The 26,061-nt window shown below is 34.8% G+C and overlaps 1 protein-coding gene across 1 annotated transcript; it reads right to left on the reverse strand.

The window, feature by feature from the left end:
• Positions 1-1,281: 1,281 nt before the first annotated feature.
• Positions 1,282-19,873, reverse strand: LOC142341461 (uncharacterized). Its single transcript, XM_075392417.1, has 8 exons — positions 19,726-19,873; positions 19,173-19,294; positions 14,182-14,431; positions 13,269-13,374; positions 11,027-11,244; positions 10,199-10,388; positions 5,683-6,007; positions 1,282-1,669 (listed from the first exon to the last, which is right to left on the reverse strand). The coding sequence occupies exons 1-8, from the start codon at positions 19,758-19,760 to the stop codon at positions 1,383-1,385; spliced, it is 1,533 nt and encodes a 510-aa protein (XP_075248532.1). The 5' UTR covers positions 19,761-19,873; the 3' UTR covers positions 1,282-1,382.
• Between the last annotated feature and the right edge of the window lie 6,188 nt (positions 19,874-26,061).

Raw genomic sequence — 26,061 nt, forward strand, 5'->3', positions numbered from 1 at the left:
CATTTAAACAGTGACGAGACAGAATGTTCTAGAACAAATGTAAAACGAAAATAAAGCGTCAGACGACGAAACAAAAAAAAAACCAAGAGCACCGCAATATAGCTACGTTCAGCTTACAGCTTCGCAGCTATAAAAAGACCGATCGAAACCCAATACTCGAGTCTAAAAATAACGAAGACCAATATTTGTCAACGCTACTGCTTTGCCATTACTTATTTAAAAGTTTTCCAATCATGGCTACGTTGCGTAACATTTCAAGACAGAAACGTGCGAGATCACAAGACTTCCAGTGAATGAAATACCTTTTTCGATAAAAGGGGCGAACAGTAGATCACATTTTATAAACTCCGAGTGTTTAACCACTCTATATCTTGCACCAATACCCTAGAGTTTACCAAATCTACGGACCATTGCTTTCCAAACCATTCGTCAAAAAAAATTAACACTAACATTTTACGTCGATTTTGACCCAACCTATCATTTGAAATCATATCCTTTGAAACCATTTTTGGTATTAGGAGCGACCAGTCTTCGATAGAAACCAAATACTTGGACCTCTAAATCGCAATCAAACACCGCCTATTGATACTGACTCTCGGCTGCTGATCTACTAAAATCACTTTTAACAAGGAACGTCAATCAAACCATGATTTGAGGTCTCTTCCGAATGATTCATAAAACTATCTTGACTTTGATTACTGAATGCACCAGTTGAGCTTGGCTTCTTGAATAACTGCTGGCTTGAGCTCCTTGATAACATCATTTTTTAAAATCTTGACTACCGTGAACTGAAAGGAAGCACTATTTTACCTTACGCGGCCAATTTAAGCACTTCTGATATGGTGTTAAGACAAGATCGCTTACATGAATCGGGGTGAAACGAAAACCAATGCTAATGTCATTAAAAACACAATACGGCTAGTCACATGGCAAAAGAATGACTCGATTCATACAATTGCTACACTTATTAGAGCATTAAAAAAATGTTCAGTCAAAAAATATATTCTAAATACTACAATGTGAACCCATAATCCGAAAATTGCAATTAAGTGAAATTGGCTAATTAAATATATACAGTATTAATCAAAGCATATGTACACACAAACATTATTTAATAGATCAAACTATCCTATTCGATTTAAGCTAACACTGACAATGGTTTTTCGGATCTATTCTATTCTGCCCCCCCCCCCCCCCCGGTTGTTTTTTTTTTACTGTTAGTTACAAATTGTGTTGTTACATAACATGGTACAGTACAAATAGCATGTAAACCAAGGGGCTTAAATCATATATGCCAACTAATCTGGGAAGTTGAGAGATAGGAGAAATAGAATAGATCCTGTTTTTCGATGCAGCACTACAAGATCATATGTATGTACACTTTACATTTGGTGTTCCGCGTTGTTCGCGTCGCTTACAAAGTCAGAGTCATAGAAGTCAGACTCAGTTACGTTGTAACTCTCCAACACTACTTTCCCTATATCTTGTTCCTGCTGTTTTTCCTTCTTGTCCCTGTGTTTCAGAGCTGTGGTTGCTTGTACTGCTAGATTAGGAGCGTCTTTGGTGAATGCTGCGGTGTGGTTAGTGTCACCATCGGGAGAGAATGGTTCCAGTTGGTTCTTTCTCACTTTCTTTTTCTTTTTCTTAGCCTTTGCCATTGCTTCCTCGTCTGAACAATCAATAACATAACTTGAAACAAGCAGGCGCAAGTTTTAAAAAAGGCAATATTTCTATTACACTTCTAGATTTCAAACTTTATTCTTTTTTCAAACGTTCAAGCGTTTTTGATTCGTTAGTTTTTCAACCAATGTTACGTGATTGCTAAAATCACTAGAAAACTCTGACCGGCATTTCGAAAGGCTTCGTGATTCGCAACGAATGCCATATTTTCGCAGTTATTATTATCAGAGTCTCGTAACCTATAATAGTTCAGATGACGTTATCAGAGCTGATTATAGACTATTACAAAGAAAAAAATTGGAACCCTGCGCAGGGGGTGTGGATTGACGAAGGGTCAAATTTAACAGTTCACTGAACATAGCCGGCAGATTGCCGTAAAATATCCGCGATAGACGCTTGTGGCCTTCCATGGAATTGAAACAACTAAAGCAACAATATAGATAGATTGACCACCAGTCTTTTGTGTCATTTTTTTAAGAGACACATACGCTCGCTCTATGATGAAAAAGTCCTCAGAGCTTTTTCATAATTAGGATTCCGGATCAAAAACTCCAGACTCTAATACTCAAGAATGAGGGCATCTACGTTTGGTACTACTTAGATACACACTATTGATCTTTAACTAGTAAAGGTTCACAAAACTTGAAGTTCATTAAGTGAGTTCTGAAGTTAACTTTTTGAGTGAGGTAGAAAACGCAATTGACTTAAAAGCAGAACAAATGACGTCACGTACACAAATTTTAACTGTAAAGCAGTAGAAGTCACTACAATTGAAAAATTCTTTTCCAAGATGTCAGGTCGCAAGAATCATTGATGGAAACGACGAATTAAAAAAACACGATGTCCCAATAGCCGCGATAGCTGCTAAAAAAGAAATTTAAAAAACTTCTTTTAAAAAAGAAATAACTTAACTAAAACACGATTTTATTTAGCAGTTCACTGAACTGAAAAGAATTAACATAACTACTGCAACACAGTTTTAACAGTTCACTGAAAATAATTAACCTAACCACTACAACACAATTTTACCATTCTTAACAGTGCAATTAACCATAGTTCAGCAGTCATGTAAAATCTGTTCAATGAGAAGAGAAAATGCAAACAATCCAAAACATAGCCGGCAGATTGCTGGAAAATAGCCGCCGTTGATTCCAATAAGCATGATTGGGATTGAAAGAATAGAAGATATCGAAAAAAAAAGATTTTTGTACAAAAACATTTTTTAAGTCCGATTTATTTTAATCGCATTTCGTAGTTGAACATACTTCTGTTTCTTAGAGAGAGGATACAGGGGCTACTATCAATACCAATAAGCATAAGAGATAGTAACTAAGACTTATAGGAACGACGTTCAAATATCGGGCATCAAAAATTGGGCTTTATGGGTTTATCCCGTTTCTATTTCTGACTTCAGTTTTTTATTCTGACTCTGTTCATTTTGAACTGCTTTGCTGAGCAACTGATGTTCAAATTCACCGTTAGCAGAATGAGAGAAGAGAGAAACTAGCCTTGAGAAGTCGAAAACATTTCACGCAAAATGCTGAAAAAGCGGCAATATGGTAAAGCGAAAAAAAGTTCGACGAAGTAAAAAAAAGCATAGCAGGTCAAGTCCTGACGTACAATTCAAAGAATTTTCATTGAGTAAACAGAAAACTAGACCTAGAACGAACTATGAATGGATTGGGAAAAACGTTTAGAAAAAAACCTTATCCAAAAAATTGAAAAAAAAGAGAAAATCAAAGTGAAATTGCCGCATGTGAACAAAAAACCACTAGCGAGAAAGCGAATTTTTGTTCAAACACCGTTTTTTCACTCCACTTTAAATTTAGAGCAAAAAAATTTCACGCCGCAAAACCACTCGCTTTTTCGCTCTACTTCCTGTTTCGGCAAGACCAAAATCACTACTCCAATTTGACTTCAAAAATCATGAAAATGTTTGAACAGATCTTAAAAAAACATAGCCGGAAGAATTCCGGAAACGACTCGAAGGATAAAATTGCCCAGACTTATGACTTAATAAATAGAACAACTATTCTGAACCCTGAACCTCCACAAATGCCACAAAAAATAAGGAAGAATAGAAACGGCATTCGAACACAAATTGAACAAAAAAAACAAGAAGAACTTAATGAGTTTTTTAATAGTACAAGGAAGCATAAAAACGAGTAAAGTTCCTTTGCACTTAGAGCAATGAAAAGTTCGCAAAACAATGGGCAAGTCATAATAGGCTAGGAGACTTCTCAGTTTTAAAAAAAGAGAAATAATTGATACCAAGAGAACTTTAGTCAATTGGTTACCAAAAACATCTTAAGTAACAAGCTTCTATTCGATTCCCACTTAAAGCATTAAAACAAAAAAAAGACAAAAAACCATTAAATTTTGTCAAAATCAGCAAAACTGATCAAAATCCTCCAACTTAGCAGTAAACTCAAATTAACTACTTGAACACTTCAATTCCTATCAAAACAAGCCTAAAACTAATAACCATCAAAAGTTGGAAAAAAACTGCATTTAAAAGCCGCACGTGAAAAAAAATTCGCTCGCTTAAAGAAAAATTTTTCAGACATCAAAATTGATTAAAAAAAAGTAAAGAGATTAAGAAAAGTTAGTAATATCTGTCAATGAAAAGTGCTCTAAATACATTCCATAAAAACCTCTTAGAAAAGTTCCTATCAAAAGCTAGGATACTAAAAATTAGCAAAAAGCAGAATCAGAAGATTTCAGCAAAAATTCAAAAAAAAACACAAAATTCGCAGAAATCATAAAAATTACTCAATTATCTTCAATAAAATGACTCAAACTGAAATCAAAATCATCAACACGCATTAAAAACAACAAAATTGGACTATAGGCATCCCCAAATGCTATAAAAACTTGAAGAACACAAAGAGCATATAAAAACAACTTGAAAGAAATCTTAGAAAAAAATAAGCTTTTTTGATTTCACAAGAGCACATAGAGCCAAAAAAAAAAACGTTCAATGGAGCAAAAAGAAAACCGAAAAACTTCCAAAACAATAGGAAAACCGAATAGGCTAAGAAACTTCTCTAAGTTTAGAAAAAAAGCGAAAAACAGCAAAAAATTAAGAAGAATAATTAAAAATGTTTCAGTTTATTGTCATTTTTCTTAACAAAAAAATCGTTTAAAACCTAAGAAAATGTAATCACTTGGTATCCAGAGACTCAGTAACGAACATGCGTCTATTAAAGCCCATACAAAGCAATATAACAAGACAAAACGCAAAAAATTGATAAAATTCGCCTAAAATTCAGCAAAATAGCTGAAAAACCAGCAAAATGGTTTAAAATTCTTATTTATGACCAAAAACCTACAAACCACTATTAAAGCAACCTAAAAAATCACACAATATCATAATAAGACTTCTAAACCAAAACAATTAACAGAAAAACGGTTTTAAAAAGCCGCACGCGAACACAAATTTCGCTCGCTTACAGAAATTTTTTCACACCTCAATTTCTCGCTCTCTCGAAAACAGCGGAATGAACAAAAAACCACTCTCTTTTCGCTCCCCTCTTCACTTTTGTTCAGCACCCAAACCATTTTTCACGCGTTTCATTTCCTGCTTCAAAATTCACTCCAACTAAAGTGATTAAAAAAGGACTTCTCCAATACTCCTCTTCGAGTCGTAAAAAAGACAGCGCCGAAATACAATTCAAATTCTTTGAATTGTAAAAAAAAAATAGGAGTGCTATAATAGCCGGCTGAGAAGATGAGGGCGGCTATTAAAAACGAAACAGCAAGCATGTGAGCTTCAATATGGCCACTTGAAAGCCTACGTTTTTTCCTTTAGGTGCAATTCATTTTTTAATCTACATTATCTAACTTTGAGCTTTAATCTTTCAAATCTATCAGATGATTTTTGAAACGTTTGACTATTTTAATTTAAAGGGACATGCTATATCTAACGCATTAAGGCGCTAATCTGCGGCCGCGTTTAATTTGCTGTTGATATTTGACACGGAATCTGAATTTTCGGCTTACTTAAAGGTGGTAACTGTCTATGATTGTCAGTATGATACACGTCATCTTGTGCCCTTCTATTGATTCCATCAACCAAGAAAAGTCGATTGTTGCTCTCATTTTCCTTCCCATCCACTACAAACATGTTTTCCACTCTCGCTGATTGTCCACTATTCGTAGTGACAGTTTCAGTTGTTCTGTCCAGATCACTACATTTCTCATCTTGTGAAGAGACGATCTTGTGATTCAGTGAAGAATTCCCTTTCGGTAACGGACTTCGCGTCATGCTTCTATTTGATCGCAAACTCTCCGATAAACTGTTGTTGAGGTCATTTCCAACTTGTTGCTGAAATGTCAGAAAATAGATTTCCTAAAAGATTGCCGACATTGCAAGTTAACCGAAATAGAATGACCAACAATGAAAGCTGCGTACAAATATGAGAGTAAATATGAGTTTATCCCGTTTTTAATTCTGATTTCGTTTTTTGATACTGAATCTTCATTTCAAATTGCTTTGCTGCCCAGCTGAAGTCTAAAAGCATTTTTAGCAGAATGAGAGAAAAGTGAAACTAGCCAAGAGAAGTCAAAAAGATTTCACGCAAAATGCGGAACAAGCTGTGACCTAAGATAAAGCGAACAATTTCTATTCGACGAAGTAAAAAACTTAGCAGGACAAGTCCCGAAAAACAATTCAAAGAATTGTATTAATTTATGACCTGACAATCATTTATTCCGCTTTGAAAAAGAAATGAGAGCTGTTAGTAATGAAAGTAAGCAATAAAACAACACAAGAACAACAAAAACAAGCAAGACTAAAAAACTCAACTTTTATAGTTTGAAAAATCGACAATCATTTACTCCGCTTTGAAAGGCAAATGAGAGCTGTTAGTAATGATAGTAAGCAATAAAACAACACAAGAACAACAAAAACAAGCAAGACTAAAAAAACTCAACTTTTATATTTTGAAAAGCCAATATCAAAAATAAAAAACCACCTACTATGAACTCAAACTGCCACCAATATTCCTCTATTTCTCATTAGCAACCTGTCATTATATGTCGATGAGTCTTCTCACTAATAATATTAAATGATTAGACAAATAACCAAAAATCGCAATAAATCTGGCTGAAACTTTTTGAAAACACTTAGTATAAAAGTCCCAGAACGCAACAGCTAATGAAGAATACAATTACATCAATTAATTGGGTCCTCAGTGACACCGCTGAGACTGTCATCAATGACATAAAGTGACAAGACAGCAATAAGTACAACAAATACTAGCAAGACTAAAAAAAACAGACTGTTTTTCCAAAAATAAACAAGCGTATAAGTCACATAAAGCAATAGCTATGAACTAAAACGACTTGCTTTAATTGAAGCCTTTTTAGCAACCAATGACACCTGACAATAACTAGACTAAGATTTAAGACGACAAAGTTGAAAAAAAATCGCAAAAAAACACGATAAATTTTATTGAAAACAATTAGTGTCAAAGCCATAAAGAGCACCAAATATGAACAAAAACAAGTAAATCGGAAAACAACACCTATGAGCAGCATCAGAGACCTGTCCCTAATGAGATGAAATAATAAGACATCAAAGATCACAATCATTAGGTTCCTTTATGCCATTAATTACGTTCCTTTATGCCTCATTTGCAATCATTCCGACCGGTCATTGATTATACTTAGTGACAAGACAACATAACTCTTTTTAAAAAATGTGGCGAAATCCAAAATTCACTGATGTTTTATGACAACAAATAGTGGCAAAGTCACAAAAAAGTTTTAGCTGCCCCTTAATGAATTCAAGCAAAAGCAAATAAAAACAATTAGAACACATATGTACCGTCTTAAAAGCACTGAAGGAGATGAAACTCTGCAAACAGAAGTCAAATTGACTCAACTGAAATAAAATCCATCAAAAACCGCCAAATTGTTCAAACACCTATTTCTCACTCCACTTTAAAGGTATTTTGAAAAAGAAACGCCTCAAACCTACTCAATCTTTCGCTCTTTTTACCACTCCAGTGTGACCAAAATCACCACTCTAATTTGACTTCTCACCGACGTGAAAAAGCCGAAAAAAGCAAACATATCTTTAAAAAAAACATTGCAGGACATGTTCTGACGTACAATTAAAAGAACTTTCATTGGATAAACAAAAATCTAGACCTAGAACGAACTATGCGTGAATTGGGCAAACCATTTCTAAAACAAATTAGATCCAAACAACAAAAAAAACAGAAAATCAAAGTCAAAATGCCGCATGTGAACAAAAAAAACCAGTGGCGAGAAATGAAAATTTGCTTCAAACAAAAAACTAGGAGCAGAATGAACTATGAAGGGATCGTGAAAACTTTTTAGAAAAAATCCGATCCAAAAAAATCGAAGAAACTGTGAAAATCAAAGTGGAATTGCCGCATGTGAACAACAAATCTTCAGCGAAAGCGAATTTTTGTTCAAACACCGTTTTCTCGCTGTACTTTCAAATTAGAGCAAAAAAATTTCATGCCGCAAAACCAATCGCTTTTACGCTCCACTTTCTGTTTCGGCGTGACCAAAATCATTACTCAAATTTGACTTCAAAAATCATGAAAATGTGTGAATAGATCTTCAAAAAAAGACAGCTCCCCAATACAATTCAAATTCTTTGAATTGTAAAAGTAGGAGCGCTATAATAGCCGGCTGAGAAAATTAAACAAAACAAGAATTCAATTAATTTTTAAAATTGTACAAGTACAAATACAAAGGAAAAGGAATATAGAAGTAATCGAGATAACTTAATTGCTCACTCAAATTTGAACAATCCAAAAAAAGCAAAAAACATCTTTAATTTTGAAAAAAGCGAATAACTAGGAAATTCAGAACAAGTTTAACAATTTTTCGCAAATTTTTTTGTCATAATTCAAAGAAATTGCTTGGTACCAAACAAAAAGAAGACATGAACAAAAGAACCACGCTCATTTCTCCGCTCTTCGAAATTGTTCACTGAAACAACTTTTACAAACTTTATTTACTCCCTGAACTTCCGGTTTTCTTGCTCGCTCACTTCTCAAAAGAAACAGAAAACCATAAAATCTCTTCGAGTCTTAAAAATACAGTGCCCCAATACAACTCAAATTCTTTGTATTGTAACAACGAGAGCGCCTAAATAATAGCCGTTGAGAGGCTGATGGCGGCTATTAAAAAGCAACACACAGAACTCCGAGAAACGGTAAACAGATTACCGCCCGCTATCAACGCGAACAGAAAAGAAGCATCAAAATGAAAACGTAGCTGGCAGAATGCCAGAAAATAGCCGCAATAGATTCGTAGATCGGCAGTCTAAAAAAAGCAATAAAAAGACAGACCAAAAAATTCGTCTTTTCATTGAAGGCTGATCTGTTATATTTTGATTAAAAATCTGTATAAGTTATTGCTGCCTCTATTAGCTGATCTCAAACAACCTTCATTTAGAGTGACACACGCCCATTTTACCTTATCTCTTTGAATTAAAGTAAATAAAAGTCAATTTAAAAGTGAGGAAGTCATTTTTGAGAGTGAGGTAAGTCATGTGTGACCAAAAATTTAATAACGCGAATGAACAAAAAAACTCGCTTCACTAAGAGCAAAAAATCGACGTCACACACGCACTTCAGTTGAAATTGCATGAACGAATGAACAAAAAGCAGATTTGAAGTTGCTGTGACGTCATACGGTCGTAACAAAAATCATGACGACGAAATAAAAAACATAGCAGAAGAATTTTCATTGACTAAACAGAAAACTAGACCTAGAACGGACTATGAATGGATTGGGAAAACCGTTGAGAAAAAAAATCTTATCCAAAAAATTGAAAAAAAACAGTAAAAATCAAAGCGAAATTGCCGCATGTGAACAACAACTACTTGCAAGAAAGCGAATTTTTGTTCAAACAGTTTTCTCACTCCACTTTAAAATTTAGAGCAAAAAAAATTCACGCCGCAAAACCACTCGCTTTTTCGCTCTACTTTTGCGTGACCAAAATCACTACTCCAATTTGACTTTAAAAATCATGAAAATGTGTGAACAGATCTTAAAGACAGCGCCTTTTTTAAGGCGCTGTCTTTTTTGTAAAAAAACCAAGAGAAGGCCAATAATAGCCCCTGTCTTTTTGTAAAAAAAGACAGGGGCTGTCTTTTTGTAAAAAAAGACAGGCGCTGTCTTTTTGTAAAAAAAGACAGGCGCTGTCTTTTTGTAAAAAACCAATAGAAGGCCAATAATGTACATGGCATTTCGAATCTTTCTCCTGCTTCGTGTTGATCGGATTAAAAAATATAATGGGAGCACAACAACTTGACCATCCAATTAAATTCTTACACCTTTATAATGCTATATAGGGCTTAGATATGTTATGTTTATTAATAGTCTCACCTGGGCTACGTAATCCATCCATTATTGTCAATGCAAAAACAACAAAATTAGTTTGTTCAAATGTGGTGCTGTTCACACGGGTGAACTTCTCAACAAACTTTTGAAAACAAATGTGTGAGCTTTGAACATTCAGTGCTCTTACCATGACTTGTGCGAACTGTTTCATCCGTTCCTCATTCATAGACAGAGCAGCGTCACTGGCTCCTTCGTTAGAGTTGACCACCTGGGACTGCTGAGGGAGGTGTTGAGAGTGAATTGGTGGTAATTTCTTATGAATACTGCCCTCCCCATTCATGGCTTCTAATCGCTGCTTTTCTTTCTCCTTCCGTTCTCTAGATACAAAATTACAACTCAAAATTAAATTCGCTATATGCGTATTATGTTCGATTGATTAAAATATTTTGAATACGAAGATTGTGGGTTAGAAAGAGCAGACTGTTATAATTAAGAGCATAAGTTACTCGAACTTAAGTCTCAAAATGATAAGTTGAATAGTCAAATCATTCAAAAATGTGTAGGTAAGAACTGATTGATGTCTAGTACAGGCAGTTATTCAAAACACGCTATGATGTTCGCAAATATGGTCCACGCATAATAGATCGAACGAACAATAGATCGAAAACAGTAAAATGGGTACAGTACATAAATTATTCTCCATTCTAATTGGCCGAAAATAAGCGCAACTTGCAAAGCGCACATAAGATTACATTTGGCTAACGCGCCTAACGAGCAATGACCATCCCTCAGTGGCCCGCGTGACTTGATAGGAATTTCTCAAACCGAACGATTTGCAACCGAAAATGTTATACGCAATACCAGTAGTGTGTTCTCTGATCTCAAGGTCCCATTGAATCTGAGCAAATTTATATTTCGATCAACTTTCCTATCTGTGCTCTCCTATCTACAGTTCTAGAATCTGCAAAAAGCACCTGCGAAGCAATGAAACGATATCACGAAAAATCCTCCATACCTTTCTTCTCGCATTTTTCTTATTCTTTCTGCTTTGGCTTTGTGCTCTTCAAATGCCTTTTGCTTCTGCACTTCCATGTCGTGGGCCACTCTCTCGTCCAAGGTTTCCCAGTCTTCTAGAACATTCTCCACAATCCACTTGAACCCATCTTTAATTGGCGAAGTCTGTTTGTTACTTTTGTTTGACGTGGTTGCATTCGATAACGCTGAGCAGAGCTCCTGAAAAACTGGCACATGCATCTCATTTAAAACGACAAAAAAATCTTTAATAAAAATTTTCTGATGCTACAAAAGTTGATGCTAAATATTACGAAATATAGTTTTGTCGAATTTCCGAAGTTTAGCTGCAAATTCGTTGAGCCAAATTGCTATGATATTCCGAGCCTTCAATGCTTGCAACCACTACTTGTAGTCTACTACCAGTGCAGAGTGACCGAATAGCTGAGAATTAGACTTAGTGCTGGAGAATATGTGTAGCAACAGACACAACTGATTTAATGGATTTACTGATGCAACATATAACACGCATTTAAAATTTGCAAAAAAAAAATCGAAAACCAAACTGCGTCACCATGCTTTATTAACAGACTTCATTGTATATTTCTTTATTGACCTTGAAGGGGTCCGAGTAACCTTACGTGACCTTAATATTGGTTACATGACAATATACCCAATGCCAAAATACCCAATGTGCCAATATACCCAATGCCATTATATCCAATTTGTTCCCCTTGATCTTTTCGTTCAATAATCCAATAAGCACTCGCTCGGTATTACAAGCATATTTTCTCATAATTAAGTTGATATATTAATCCCATGTTTGGTTGTGATAGTTTTATATCAAGTTTCACGGACCGCTGATAATTTCATTAATGTTAAGCATTCATTTAGGAGAGTGCAAACAAAAAAACGTCACACCTCAAAGCATAAATAACATAGCCGGCAGATTGCCGGAGAATAGACGCCAGTGACGTGCTAGACACACATCTAGATTGAAGCAGAAAAAGAAAAGATTGATATTGACAAAATTTTCCAGTTTTAAACAGTGTTCTAATTCAGTGTGCAGCTTCAGTTAATTCTAAACCAATAATTATTTCAGCTTTTAAATTGAAAGGTAGTAAGATTAATACTAATATCAGCTAGCAATCGCTCTAATGAACTTTGATAACCTAATGCACTGCGACTTAATGACCGGGATTTATCGTTTCTTTTGATTCTCGTTTATCCAGTTTCTTTTGATTTTGCTCTTTTGACATTGACCGTATTCACTACATTGCGTAATACAATGCGTGAAAACAATAACAATCCATTCAGTTGAAACAATGAGTGAGGTAAGTCAGAAGTCAAACGTCAGAATTGTGACTTATGTAAAATGAACAACGTGATCAAAAGGTAAAGCGAATTAAAACAATACCAGAACAACAAAAACAAGCAGACTAAAAATTCAACTTTAAACCTTTGAAAAGACAGGATCAATATCAAAAACAACTGCTATGAACTCAAACTGCCAACTATATTCCTTATTAGTAACCTGTCATTAAATGTCGATGAATCGTCTCACTAAAAATATTAAATGAGACAAAAATAACCAAAAATCGCAGTAAAAATCTGTAACTTTTTGAAAACACTTGGTATAGAAGCAACAGAACGCAAAGTGTACTGAAGGATACAATTACATCAATTATTTGAGTCCTCATTGACCACCGTTGACACCCGTCATCAATGAGATTAAGTAATAAGACAGCAATAAGTACAACAATTACTAGCAAAACTAAAAAAATATGACTTATTTTAGTATTTGTGTCATTTCCTACGTGTTTGATGGCTACTGCTATGTTTCTCTATGTTACTGTAAGCATGCCAAAAGCTGATTCGGTGATTTTCTTAATTCAATTCTAAGTTAATTCTCGGTTCTATATGAACAAACTGGATAGTGGAGTGGTAGTATTATCCAATGAATTTAAGAAAACATACCGCATGCATTAGTGTACATTTTTTAAAAGTCACTAGTCTGAAAAGTCACTAGAACATTCTAGAACAGAACTGTCGAGGAAAATATTTTGCATTTCAAGACACATCCGACTGCATTAATTGCTTCAAACTTCGCTTGAGAGCAATTAGAATTCTTAAAACAATTTAATAATTGAAATCAATGCACAAAAGGACACCAAAGCCAATTATCTAAAGCAATGGACAGCTAATTTGGTCCTGGCTATGCATGCATGCGAGAAAAAAATTATTACCAGTCGGCAGAGACATTTGGATTGTATGGCCAGAGATTCCAAGTTTAGTAGGTTCCCAATTTCATTCTCTGTCAGTGCCCCATCTTTGTCTTGCTTATTAGCCAGACTAAAATACACATAAAACAATTAGAAACAGGTCAATTTGCAGCAGATGAAAAGCTCTATAGTGTTATTGCATTGCATTAAAGTATTCGAATCTGAGACTCAGAAACCCCAACTTCGTAAAAAGTTAACCAAAATATTGATTAACAAAACCAAGCTTACACCAAAGTGAGCGCTTCTAGTTATCTTTTTTGATCTGAAGCATTCTAGGAAGGATCCTTTAATTTTTTTCTTAAAAAAGCTTACATCTAAACACATCCCTTTAAAGGTCATTAGACTAGATAGCTAAGTCTCTGACAAAGGTGGTACACCTCAATGTATATGGCTCTAATTGAGGTCACGCTAAACTTCTTTACAAAATTTCATTAAAAAAGACCAACAGAACTTAAATTATTGCTACAAAGTTTTTTGAGAGCAGTTAAACTAGAAACATTAAATACGATCCGGTTTGTGACACGCAACTAAGGTTAACTGAGAAGAGACAAAGATATTTTTAAAGATCACAGGCATCTGCAATATAACAGAGCAGCTTATCGCCAACAAACGCTCACAATTTAAACCACTTCTGGGCAGTTAGATAATTCTGAAATCTTTATCCAAAAAGCGCAAAAATAGTTATTATTATTATCATCGCGTATAACTGATTCGAGGTTGTAATCAAACGTTGCCTCAAATCCTTAATCAATTTCCTAGAAATCTTAAATCTGAACTTAACAATTCAAAAGCAGATCAATATTTTCTTTTGATAGATAGAACTGGCCTTTGCTTTGTAGGAATCAACTCAAGCTCCAGGATAAAAATATCAACTAACATTAGGCAGGGTTTCCCTTGCAGCATTGGCTCCATCATGACTGTTCTCAAATTTTCCGCCATCTCTTGCAATCGCTTGGAGTCCGTTGAATCGACCACATAAATGAAGCCATGCACATCGGCGTAGTAGCTGGACCAGATATCACGTATAGTCGGTCCTCCTCCAACATCGAACAAAGTTATGTTGAGTCGTCCAAACTTCAGGGACGCATTTGCAAAGCCAAGACTGGGAGTCACATCGTCTTTTTTCTCTAAATGTTATAATATATTGTTTTCTTTAGTCAAGGACAATAAAAAATACTCACTTAAAATGAATATCGGGTAAAAAAGATCGTTTTATAGATTATGGAATTGTTTTCAATTGATTCAGAGTGAAAAGATAAAAATTCTCGGCAACTGATAAAAGATTTCAAAAAAAAATTACCCAGAAGACCAAAATCATTTCAAAATAAAAAAAACATCGATCGGAGCAAAAACCTAAGAACATGCACCTTTGAAATAAAAGGCCCAGCAGCTGAGTAAAAAAATAGAAAATAAATCCTGAATCAGATTTAAGAAGGTATGTTTAAAACATTCTTGTAGCAAATGCGTGAAACAATTTTAGAACAACTCGGAGAATTATAGAACAATCAACGCGGCCTTAGTTGAGTGATTTAAGTACGAATTGTTCTTGGAACTGGCAATTTCTTCGAATATTTCTTCTGCAATTGTTCTCTGCTAAATTAATTGTGAAAAACAGTAATTGTTCTCTGCTTACAGTGAAAAACTTAAACCGCATAAACAGGCAAATTAACTGGGGAATAAAAGTTTGTTATTTTCGTCAAAAATTTGACCACACCATTGATCTTCTCATTAAGGATCGCATCCTGCCAGCCGAATTGTTTATCTCAAAAGTTAGCCTAATGAAGCTACAAACAGACATAAGACAATGGGAAACATCCGAAAATTTTAAAATGTTTTCTAGTCGCCATAACGCTAGACAGAACAAGAGAACAAATCAAATTATTTTAAAAAAGAAAACGAAAACGAAGTGGAGTAACAAATCCTTAATCTTGAAAAGCGTTCAAAAATGGAACAAATTGCCCTCTTCAATAAGAGCTTTTAACAGTAAAACTTGCTTTAAAAATGTTTTAACCGAGTTTTTGCTCGATCAACACAAGAAAGTACCCGTTAATAGACAAATGGGAGCCTTCAAATCCTATTTTTACCAATGAAAACGAACAGCCACAATTTGAAGATTATTATATTAATAACAATAATGATTAATTTATTTAACATTTTAAAGCATGCAGATATCTAACCGTAGGGTTATAGTGTGAGTAATTTCCATGTTTCTCATGAAAAAAAGAATGTACAACACAGGGGGACCCGATAGCAATGGCAAGGTACAGTGTGTCTATTCTTCAACTCAAAGATCTACTCGAGGATCTGAATATCATCCATAAGTGGTACGACGATGACGGCAATGCTGCCGGAAACTTGGATTGTAGAACCAGTACGGCTCGATGAACATGCCTTTCGATACAACGTAACGAAGTTTTATCTCATTGCAAAACCGAAATACGTAAGGAAAGATTTTTTCGGGTGTAGAAGTCATAATTGAAGGTAATCGTGTTCTAGAATCCAAGATAGGCTCAACTGAACGTTGCGACACATACATGATCCAAAAATAGGCTCAATATAGAAAGGTGTATCCTCAGAATTTCTATAAGAATAAAACAAAAGGAGCTCTGCAAACACATACATTTATTGCAAGAAGAAACTCACATTGCACCAAGGTATTTCAAGAGAAAAAAAACAGTTAAAAATGATTTGACCCATTGATGTTGAATCATCCTTCTTTCAACGATAGCCAAAGAAAAATCTTTTCCCTTCCAGTTAGGGAAGCTGACCTATATATTACTACCTGAAGATAAGGTAAAAAAAATGAAGATCTATTCAACTATGCAATCCTTTGCACAAGTCTACCACTGGGAATGCAGTTACACGGGGATAGATTCCTGAGAAAATCAGAAAAGGCAGTTAGGCACGAGAGAAAAACTTACAATGAAAAATTTGATTGATAAACGGATGCATATTCTCCAGATCTTGTTATGTAAAGAGGAACCTTGCGCTGGTTCAATCTGTGACCAGACATAATTTTGATTTAACTTAATGAAATTGAGAAAATTTAAAGATGGAAGTCTCCTCGAGAAGGCCGCCTTCAGTCCAGTGATCTTTTCCTGCAAACGGGATCTATTCCTTCAGCGTGGAAAGCCGTGCGGAGGTTGACAGCAAGAATCCACGAGTAAAAAGGTATTCTTATTCTGAGACGACACATACAGAAAGGACAAAATAGCTTGCTTTTGTGTAGCTCTATACACTGCCCCCGTGGTGCGCTATCAATGTTGCGGCGTCCCGTTGGCGAGGCTTCAATTGGATCCATAGTTGAAGGGGACGGCTGTTGTCTTAAATCACCATTAAAATTCTATTTAAATCTTGATTTAAAATAATCACTTGTATAACCTTTCTCATTCCTCTGAAATTATTTATTAAGCTTACGATTAGTTTCCAGACAAAGGGCAAGTCTGCATCAAGTGGATAAATCAAAAAAACTTCTGCGTCCAAATTCAAAACATTTTCAATCGGGGAATAATTCCTGACTGGAGCCTCACAAAGATAACCCGATAACCCGAGTATGGTCATTCTGCGAGACGCACTCGATGAGGTCACTGTTAGATATTTTTGTCAAAGCATTCGTAACTGTTAAGACATTGCTTCATCATATTGCAGAAATGTTTTCGCTGATATTATGTAGTAGCAGTAGACGCATTTGGTGAGCCCACAGGTGGAGTTTGACCCCTCAAATATCATCTTTCCACAGAAGGATAAGATTCGCCATGTGCAGCTGTCGCGTTCGTTGTAGCACCTTCGAACGTAGTCGATAAATAGTATTGTAAGCAGCTTCTTGTTAATTTCCATATTTGCAAGGATTTTCTGGAAGATGTTCTGTAGCTTTGATGACCGGACTCAGAAGTTTTCATCAGACTTTTTGAGACGTGTCGAGCGGAACTCCAATTTGTTAGAGTACTGTTTGTCGCACTGTTTGATTCTTAGAGGACTTTGGGTTTCTACTGCGTAATTCACGTTTTGGAAAGCTCGTAGAAATAGAAGCTCGATGAAGATCGACGAAGGCAGGATATTTAGAGCCATCAGTCTATTCATAATCTGACCTTGTCAAACATATCCAGGCACTCGCTATAAGTTGTATTATCTCGAAGTTTCTCACATCAGATTTGGAAAGAAACGAGACCTGCGATGAGCAGGTGATTACGGGGACTACATTACCGATGTACGGGTTCAGTTTTGTAGATGTTTTCGTATTTGAAGTATTTTGTAGAAAAGAAAGATTTCCATCAAAATGCCACTCCTTTTCACAGTTTTTAGTTCACCAGAGGTTTTAACTAATTAAACTCCAAGATCTTTTTTGACTGGGGACGAATTCTAAAGAGTTGCCTTTGTCCACTTCTTCGTATTGAGTTTGGAGCAAACAAATTTTCGTTTTGCTTTGGTTATTTTCATGTCATTTTCGGAGCTCAATTGATCAATTTTTGAAGTGCTTTGATTGCTTTTACTCTCTTTTCTGTCAACACTTTGAAGTCGCCAGCATATCCGAAATACTTATCCAGTCTCTTTTGTTTCTAGGTATAAAAAAGGACCGTGTACACCATCCGGCAACGATGGATGTGGGTCGGAACATACGGGATGACGAGTAGCACTTAGCCGGATGCTGCACTCCAAGCTGTTCCACTCCAGACAGTGTAAAGACAGCCCAGTCACGAAAATAACTAACAAGTGGAGAGGAAAGCACCTATATATATAAATAGCACACATAGGGAACTGGTAAGGAAGGATTAAAATAAAAAGTTATCCGGTGATGGCTTATACTTATCCGGTGATGGCTTACCCGGCAGATCATCAATGGCCACTATGAATATGAGTGGACCAATTATAGACGCTCCTCTTGGTACGCCCGACGTGATTGCTGATGCGCTTGATATGGCTTTTCGTACACTGCCTCTTTGTTCACGATCTTCTAAGTTACCGGCCAGTAGCTGCAGTAACTTGCCACGTATTCCAATTTTATTGATCATCTATGATGACTGACCGAATTAATCTATGCCTGACGCAAGCTTTGTACAAAAAATTTACTAAAATTTACTAGCTGTCTTCGAACGCTGTTTGGTTGTGAGAAGAGATGTTCTCATAGTCAAAACATACCTGGCAGATTGCCGGAAAATAGCCGCCGTGGATTCCAATAGGCATGATTGGGATTGAAAGAATAGAAGATATCGAAAAAAAAAGATTTTTGTACAAAAACATTTTTTTAAGTTCGATTTATTTTGATGGCATTTCGTAGTTGAACATACTTCTGTTTCTTAGAGAGAGGCTACAGGGGCTACTATCAATACCAATAAGCATAAGAGATGGTAACTAAGACTTATAGGAACGACGTTCAAATATCGGGCATCAAAAATTGGGCTTTATGGGTTTATCCCGTTTCTATTTCTGACTTCAATTTTTATTCTGACTCTGTTCATTTTGAATTGCTTTGCGGAGCAACTGATGTTCAAATGAGAATGTTAGCAAGAATGAGAGAAGAGAGAAACTAGCCTAGAGAAGTCAAAAAGAATTCACGTAAAATGCTAAAAAAGCGACAAATTTTCGTTTTGCTTTGGTTATTTTCATGTCATTTTCGGAGCTCAATTGATCAATTTTTGAAGTGCTTTGATTGCTTTTAATCTCTTTTCTGAACACTTTGAAGTTCAGCGAAAAAAAGTTCGAAGAAGTAAAAAAAAATAGGAGCGCTATAATAGCCGGCTGAGAAGATGAGGGCGGCTATTAAACATTATTGAACTGATATCGTTAGTTTATTTTATTTCATTTACAATCAAACTCGTGAACAACTAACTAACTAACTATTTATTATAAACCAATCGTTTTATAATTAACCTCCTTGAAGATCTCGGACAGTTGTCGTTTTCCCGGCGTTGTCGAAGCCCAAAATGATCAAGGTCACATTGCGAGATCCACTCCCAGATTTTTTCTTACTGGAGTAGCAATTGCCCAGCAAGCTAAACATTCAGCAACTGCAACCATAGAGTCAAATAGCATATTTAAAACGCCTGAACAATCCTGCCTCCTCCCCTTCCCCCTCTAAGACTTTCTAACTAGATTAAACATGTGAAACAATTCAAATGAGTTACATAAAAACACGGTGGGGGCAGAATAAAAATAAATCAAAACAATATCGTTCCTGCAACCATCATTTGTGCAAAATTTGAGGTACTCAGGATGCTTTGTACATAATTTCTATTGTTAACATTAACAAATAATTTGTAACACCAAATAAGACAACCTTAAGGGGGATATTTATTTGACAACTTTGGTCAATTAGAGATTGCCATAATAAAATCGCAAACAAGACTTCGCAATCCCTTAGACTATTGAAGCTTTCAATTGAAAGACGCAGTTTTCGTAACTACGACCAGAATAATGAGATCACCTGAACATTTTCCTTTGGAGAAAACCTTTGCACATTGATTCACAACAGGATAATCGAAATGGCGATGTAGTTATACAATTTTACATATTTACACATATGTTAATAGGAATATCATAACGGCTCTGAAACAAATTAACTTAAGCACATCTAGTCCAGCATGTTAAACATTCCTAAATTAACAAAAAAAAGGCCCTGAAACTGCCTTCATTGCGACCGAAACAAAACCAACCCATGAGAAATTCTAATCCATTTTATAGAAAGCGGAAGAGTCATCTAATCTGAAATACATTACGCACACGATTGGTCTAAATAACACTGGCTTTGACATGCTGTATAACTGTGATATTTTTTTCGAGTGTTTTGCTGAAGACTCAGATACCCGTGAAAACTTTCAGAATTTTCTTGTCTCGCTATGTCATAAAATTTGATTAGCGACATTTTTGCCATTATTAGCTTAGCTGGAATTATCTTTGTCTGTATTATCAGATATTTCGCTTTGTCATACCTTTCGGGTAGAAATATCACCCTTATACTCCAGTTTATCTGCCGATTAAATAGTTTAAGTTTTTTCGCAGATAAATTTTGCATAATTGCCGAAAACGGTAAATCTGAAAGCGCAAGTGATCGTAAAAGAATGCAAGCGTTCAGTGCGTTCAGAGGAATTTAATTTCTTATTAAGTATATTGATCCTAAAACATAAATCATTTTTTTCGAGGTTTTATTCAGCTGCTCATCAAAATTAAGGTTCCTGTCAATTTGAACACTAAGGTATTTGAAACATTTTTGTGTTTCAATAGATCCAAAATCGGAATTAATGCGCGAATAAAAGAACATTTCAGTTTTGTTTGTATTCAATCTTCTTTTTCGCGAAATAATTCTGATTTTGGATCTATTTATTATAAAAACGAAGTATTCACAACACAAAAATGTTTCAAATACCTTGGTATTCAAATTGAAAGGAACCTTAATTTTGATGAGCAGCTGAATAAAAACTCGAAAAAGAGGGCTCTTGTTTTAAGATCAATACACTTAAAAAGACATCAAATTGCCCTGAACGCTGGCAGTCTTTTACGATCGCTTGCGCATTCACATTTATTTTTTTTTGGCAATTATTTTCCAAAATTTATCTCCGAAAAACCTTAAACTATTTAATCGGCAGATAAACCGGAGTATAAAGGTGATATTTCTACCCGAAAAGTATAAAGAATCACAATAAAAATTTCTTCTTGTTGTTTTCATTCAATATTTAAAAAAGCTTTTATAAGCTCCTAGGTTACTATTCAAAGGATTATCTCATATTGTGGGAGCAAGGAGACATTCAACGTTTTCTTAAAAATATTTTCAGTTTCAGCCAACCGAAGCCAGTGTGGTAACCTATTCAATTTTTGTACGCATGGACCAGTAATCGAAATCATTCCAAGTTGGTTTTAACATGCTGTCCAATTTTGCCCCGTTTTTTGGTGTTTTAGTGAAGACTCAGATACCCGTGAAAACATTCAGAACTTTGTTTTCTCGATCTGTCATATTGTATTTGATTAGCAATTTTTATGCTTGTGTTAGCTCGGCCTGTAATATCTTCGTCTATAATAGTAGATATCTCGCTTCGTCATACTTTTTGCGTAGAAGGCAAACATTTATCCCCAGATTATCTGTCGATTAAAGAGTTTCAGGTTTTTTGCTGTTAACTTTGGAAAAGGATTGCCAAAAACGATAAAAGTGAAAGCACAAGTGATATTAAAAGAAGAAAGTCAGTGTTCCGGGAAATTTTATGTATATTAGGTATATTGATCTTAAAACATGAGCGATCTTTTTTGAGGTTTTATTAAGCTGCTCATCAAAATTAGGGTTCTTTCCAATTTGATTATCAATTTATCCATAACATCCATAAGTTATCTTCCTATAAACAAAATTAGGTCTTAAAAATTCCTAGGTTACAACTCGAAGATATTTTTCATCTTGTGAAACCACGAAAGTTTTCAGCGGTTTTTTTATTGTTTTCTTCCTCAAAATGAAAATAACTTTTAAAAGATCTTTGGTTACTACTCAAAGGAATTTTTCATGTTGTAAGACCAAGAAGTCATTCAACGTTTTCCTGAAAAAAATTCAATTATTGCTAACCGAAGCCAGTGTGGCAACCTGTTTCATTTTTGTGCGCATTGATGAACAACCGAAAACATTTCAACGCTTATTTTGGCATGCTGTCATATTTTGAGTTGTTTTTTAAGCGTTTTACTGAAGACTCAGATACCCGTGAAAACTTTCAGAACTTTCTTGTCTCGCTTTGTCTTATTGTAATTTGATTAGCAATATTCATGCTGCTATTAGCTCAGCTGCTAGTGTCTTTGTCTATAATATAACATATCTTGCTTTGTCTCAAGGTCACATTGCGAGATCCACTCCCAGATTTTTTCTTACTGGAGTAGCAGTTGCCCAGCAAGCTAAACATTCAGCAACTGCAACCATAGAGTCAAATAGCATATTTAAAACGCCTGAACAATCCTGCCTCCTCCCCTTCCCCCTCTAAGACTTTCTAACTAGATTAAACATGTGAAACAATTCAAATGAGTTACATAAAAACACGGTGGGGGCAGAATAAAAATAAATCAAAACAATATCGTTCGTGCAACCATCATTTGTGCAAAATTTGAGGTACTCAGGATGCTTTGTACAGAATTTCTATTGTTAACATTAACAAATAATTTGCAACACCAAATAAGACAACCTTAAGGGGGATATTTATTTGACAACTTTGGTCAATTAGAGATTGCCATAATAAAATCGCAAACAAGACTTCGCAATCCCTTAGACTATTGAAGCTTTCAATTGAAAGACGCAGTTTTCGTAACTACGACCAGAATATTGAGATCACCTGAACATTTTCCTTTGGAGAAAACCTTTGCACATTGATTCACAACAGGATAATCGAAATGGCGATGTAGTTATACAATTTTACATATTTACACATATGTTAATAGGAATATCATAACGGCTCTGAAACAAATTAACTTACGCACATCTAGTCCAGCATGTTAAACATTCCTAAATTAACAAAAAAAAGGCCCTGAAACTGCCTTCATTGCGACCGAAACAAAACCAACCCATGAGAAATTTTAATCCATTTTATAGAAAGCGGAAGAGTCATCTAATCTGAAATACATTACGCACACGATTGGTCCAAATAACACTGGCTTTGACATGCTGTATAACTGTGATATTTTTTTTTCGAGTGTTTTGCTGAAGACTCAGATACCCGTGAAAACTTTAAGAATTTTCTTGTCTCGCTATGTCATAAAATTTGATTAGCGACATTTTTGCCATTATTAGCTTAGCTGGGATTATCTTTGTCTGTATTATCAGATATTTCGCTTTATCATACCTTTCGGGTAGAAATATCACCTTTATACTCCAGTTTATCTGCCGATTAAATAGTTTAAATTTTTTCGCAGATAAATTTTGCAAAATAATTGCCAAAAACGGTAAATGTGAAAGCGCAAGTGATCGTAAATTAATGCAAGCGTTCAGTGCGTTCAGAGGAATTTAATTTCTTATTAAGTATTTTGATCCTAAAACATAAATCATTTTTTTCGAGGTTTTATTCAGCTGCTCATCAAAATTAAGGTTCCTGTCAATTTGAACACTAAGGTATTTGAAACATTTTTGTGTTTCAATAGATCCAAAATCGGAATTAATGCGCGAATAAAAGAACATTTCAGTTTTGTTTGTATTCAATCTTCTTTTTCGCGAAATAATTCTGATTTTGGATCTATTTATTATAAAAACGAAGTATTCACAACACAAAAATGTTTCAAATACCTTGGTATTCAAATTGAAAGGAACCTTAATTTTGATGAGCAGCTGAATAAAAACTCGAAAAAGAGGGCTCTTGTTTTAAGATCAATACACTTAAAAAGACATCAAATTGCCCTGAACGCTGGCAGTCTTTTACGATCGCTTGCGCATTCACATTTATTTTTTTTTTGGCAATTATTTTCCAAAATTTATCTCCGAAAAACCTTAAACTATTTAATCGGCAGATAAACCGGAGTATAAAGGTGATATTTCTACCCGAAAAGTATAAAGAATCACAATAAAAATTTCTTCTTGTTGTTTTCATTCAATATTTAAAAAAGCTTTTATAAGCTCCTAGGTTACTATTCAAAGGATTATCTCATATTGTGGGAGCAAGGAGACATTCAACGTTTTCTTAAAAATATTTTCAGTTTCAGCCAACCGAAGCCAGTGTGGTAACCTATTCAATTTTTGTACGCATGGACCAGTAATCGAAATCATTCCAAGTTGGTTTTAACATGCTGTCCAATTTTGCCCCGTTTTTGGTGTTTTAGTGAAGACTCAGATACCCGTGAAAACAGATACCCGTGAAAACAGATTGCGAAAAAGGATAAAAGTGAAAGCACAAGTGACCTTAAAAGAATGCCAGCTTTCAGGGGTTTTTATGTCTTATTAATTTTATTGACCTAAAAAATGAGCCATCTTTGATGAGGTTTTATTCAGCTGCTTATCATAATTAAGGTTCCTGCATATTTTGTAGGTTCCTACATATCTTACTTTGTCTCACCTTTCGCGTATTAAGCACACCTTTGTAATCCATATAATCTGTCAATTAGGCAGTTCAGGTTTTTGGCTGTTAAATTTTGGAAAAACATTGCCAAAAATGATAAAATTGAAAGCGCAATTGATCATAAAAAAATGCCAGCCTTCAGTGGAATTTGATGTCTTATTAGGTTTATTGATCTTAAAATGAGAGCAAATTTATTTAGGTTCTGCTTAGCTGCTTATCAAAATTAAGGTTCCAGCCAGTTGGAATATCAAGTTATCTGAAACACTTTGGTGTTGTGATCACTTGATTTTTTTTCAAACTGATCCGAAACGAAAAATAATGCGCTATAAAATAATTCAGTTTTGTTTGCAATCAAAGATAGTTTTTCATTTCCAAAATGCAAAAATATTGCTCACAAACAGCACGCTTTAGAACAGTCAAGTTCAACATCATTTTTTGCGAGTATTAAGAGAAATTTCTAACCATATGGTTGAACATACTTGAAACAAACAATAACTCAAATCATTCAAGCAAAAATACAAACATCGATCAACTTTTTTAAAGAATCAGATTAAAAAACTCCTTTTGATTGATTTCTTCCTAAAAAAACTCTTTGAAGTTCCTAGGCTACTACACAGAGAAAATTTTCATGTTGTGAGACCACGAAGTCATACAAGGTTTTCCTGTAAATATTTTCATTTTTTGCCAACCGAGGTCTGTGTGGTAACCCATTTTTGTTTTGTACGCATTGACGAGCAATCGAGTTCATTTCAACGCTGGTTTTCTGTTGCTGTCTAATTTTGAACTATTTCTTTTGTGTTTTACTAAAGACTCATATAAACGTAAAAACTTTCTGGTCTTTCTTGTCTCGCTTTGTCATATTGAAACTTGATTAGCATTATGAATGCTATTATTAGCTCAATTGGTAGTATCTTTGTCGAAAATATTAGAAATCTCTCCTTTTCATAACTTTTGCGTAGAGGGCGCACCTTTAAACCCCAGTTAGCTGTCAATTAAATAATTTCAGGTTTTTTGCAATTAAAGTTTAGAAAAAAATTAGCCCAAAAACAAAAAAGAGAAAGCGCAAGTAATGATAAAAGATTGCCAGCGACAAAACATTCGCCATCTTCTTTGAGATTTTTTTCAGCTGCTTATTATAATTAAGGTTCCTGCACATTTGATTACCAAGGTATCTGGAACAATTTTGTGTTGTGTTCACATAGTTTTTTTAAACAAATAGGTCCAAAACCAGAATTAATAGGCAAAAAAAACGAGACAGTTTTGTTTGTGTTCAAAGATAGTTTTTTCATCTCCAAAATGCGAAGGATTGTTTTCTCATAAACAGCACGCTTTAGAACAGTCAATATCAACCTGATTTTTTATTCGACAAATGAAACAATATTCTAACCATATGGTTAAACAGAATCAAAACAAAAAAAATTTAAATAATCAAGGAAAAAAATTACAAATATCAATCAATTTTTTTTAAATACTGACATAAAAAATATTCTTTTGATTGTTTTCCTCCTAAAAATGAAAATAACTTTTAAAGGGTCTTTGGATACTACTCAAAGGAATTTTTCATGTTGTAATACCACGAAGTCGTTCAACGTTTTCTTAAAATTACCTTCAATTTTTGCCAACTGAAGCCAGTTTTTGGCAACCTATTCCATTTTTGTACGCAATGAAAAAAAACCGAATACATTTCAACGCTGGTTTTGTATTGCTGTCTAATTTTGAAATGTTTTTATGGTGCATTACTGAGGGCTCAGATACCC

This window comes from Convolutriloba macropyga, chromosome 6 (assembly GCF_964194025.1).
Source record: "Convolutriloba macropyga chromosome 6, txConMacr16.3, whole genome shotgun sequence".
Taxonomy (NCBI): Eukaryota; Metazoa; Xenacoelomorpha; order Acoela; family Convolutidae; genus Convolutriloba; species Convolutriloba macropyga.

What these genes read in the sequence shown, in the direction of transcription:
- LOC142341461 (XM_075392417.1), bottom strand. Translation starts at nt 19,760, where the DNA reads ATGTGCAAAGGTTTTCTCCAAAGGAAAATGTTCAG. An exon ending in TGTCCGAGATCTTCAAGGAG is followed by an intron (nt 14,432 to 19,172) that starts GTTAATTATAAA and finishes TATAACATTTAG; the next exon opens with AGAAAAAAGACGATGTGACT. An exon ending in TAGACAGTTACCACCTTTAA is followed by an intron (nt 1,670 to 5,682) that starts GTAAGCCGAAAA and finishes TTGATTGTTCAG; the next exon opens with ACGAGGAAGCAATGGCAAAG.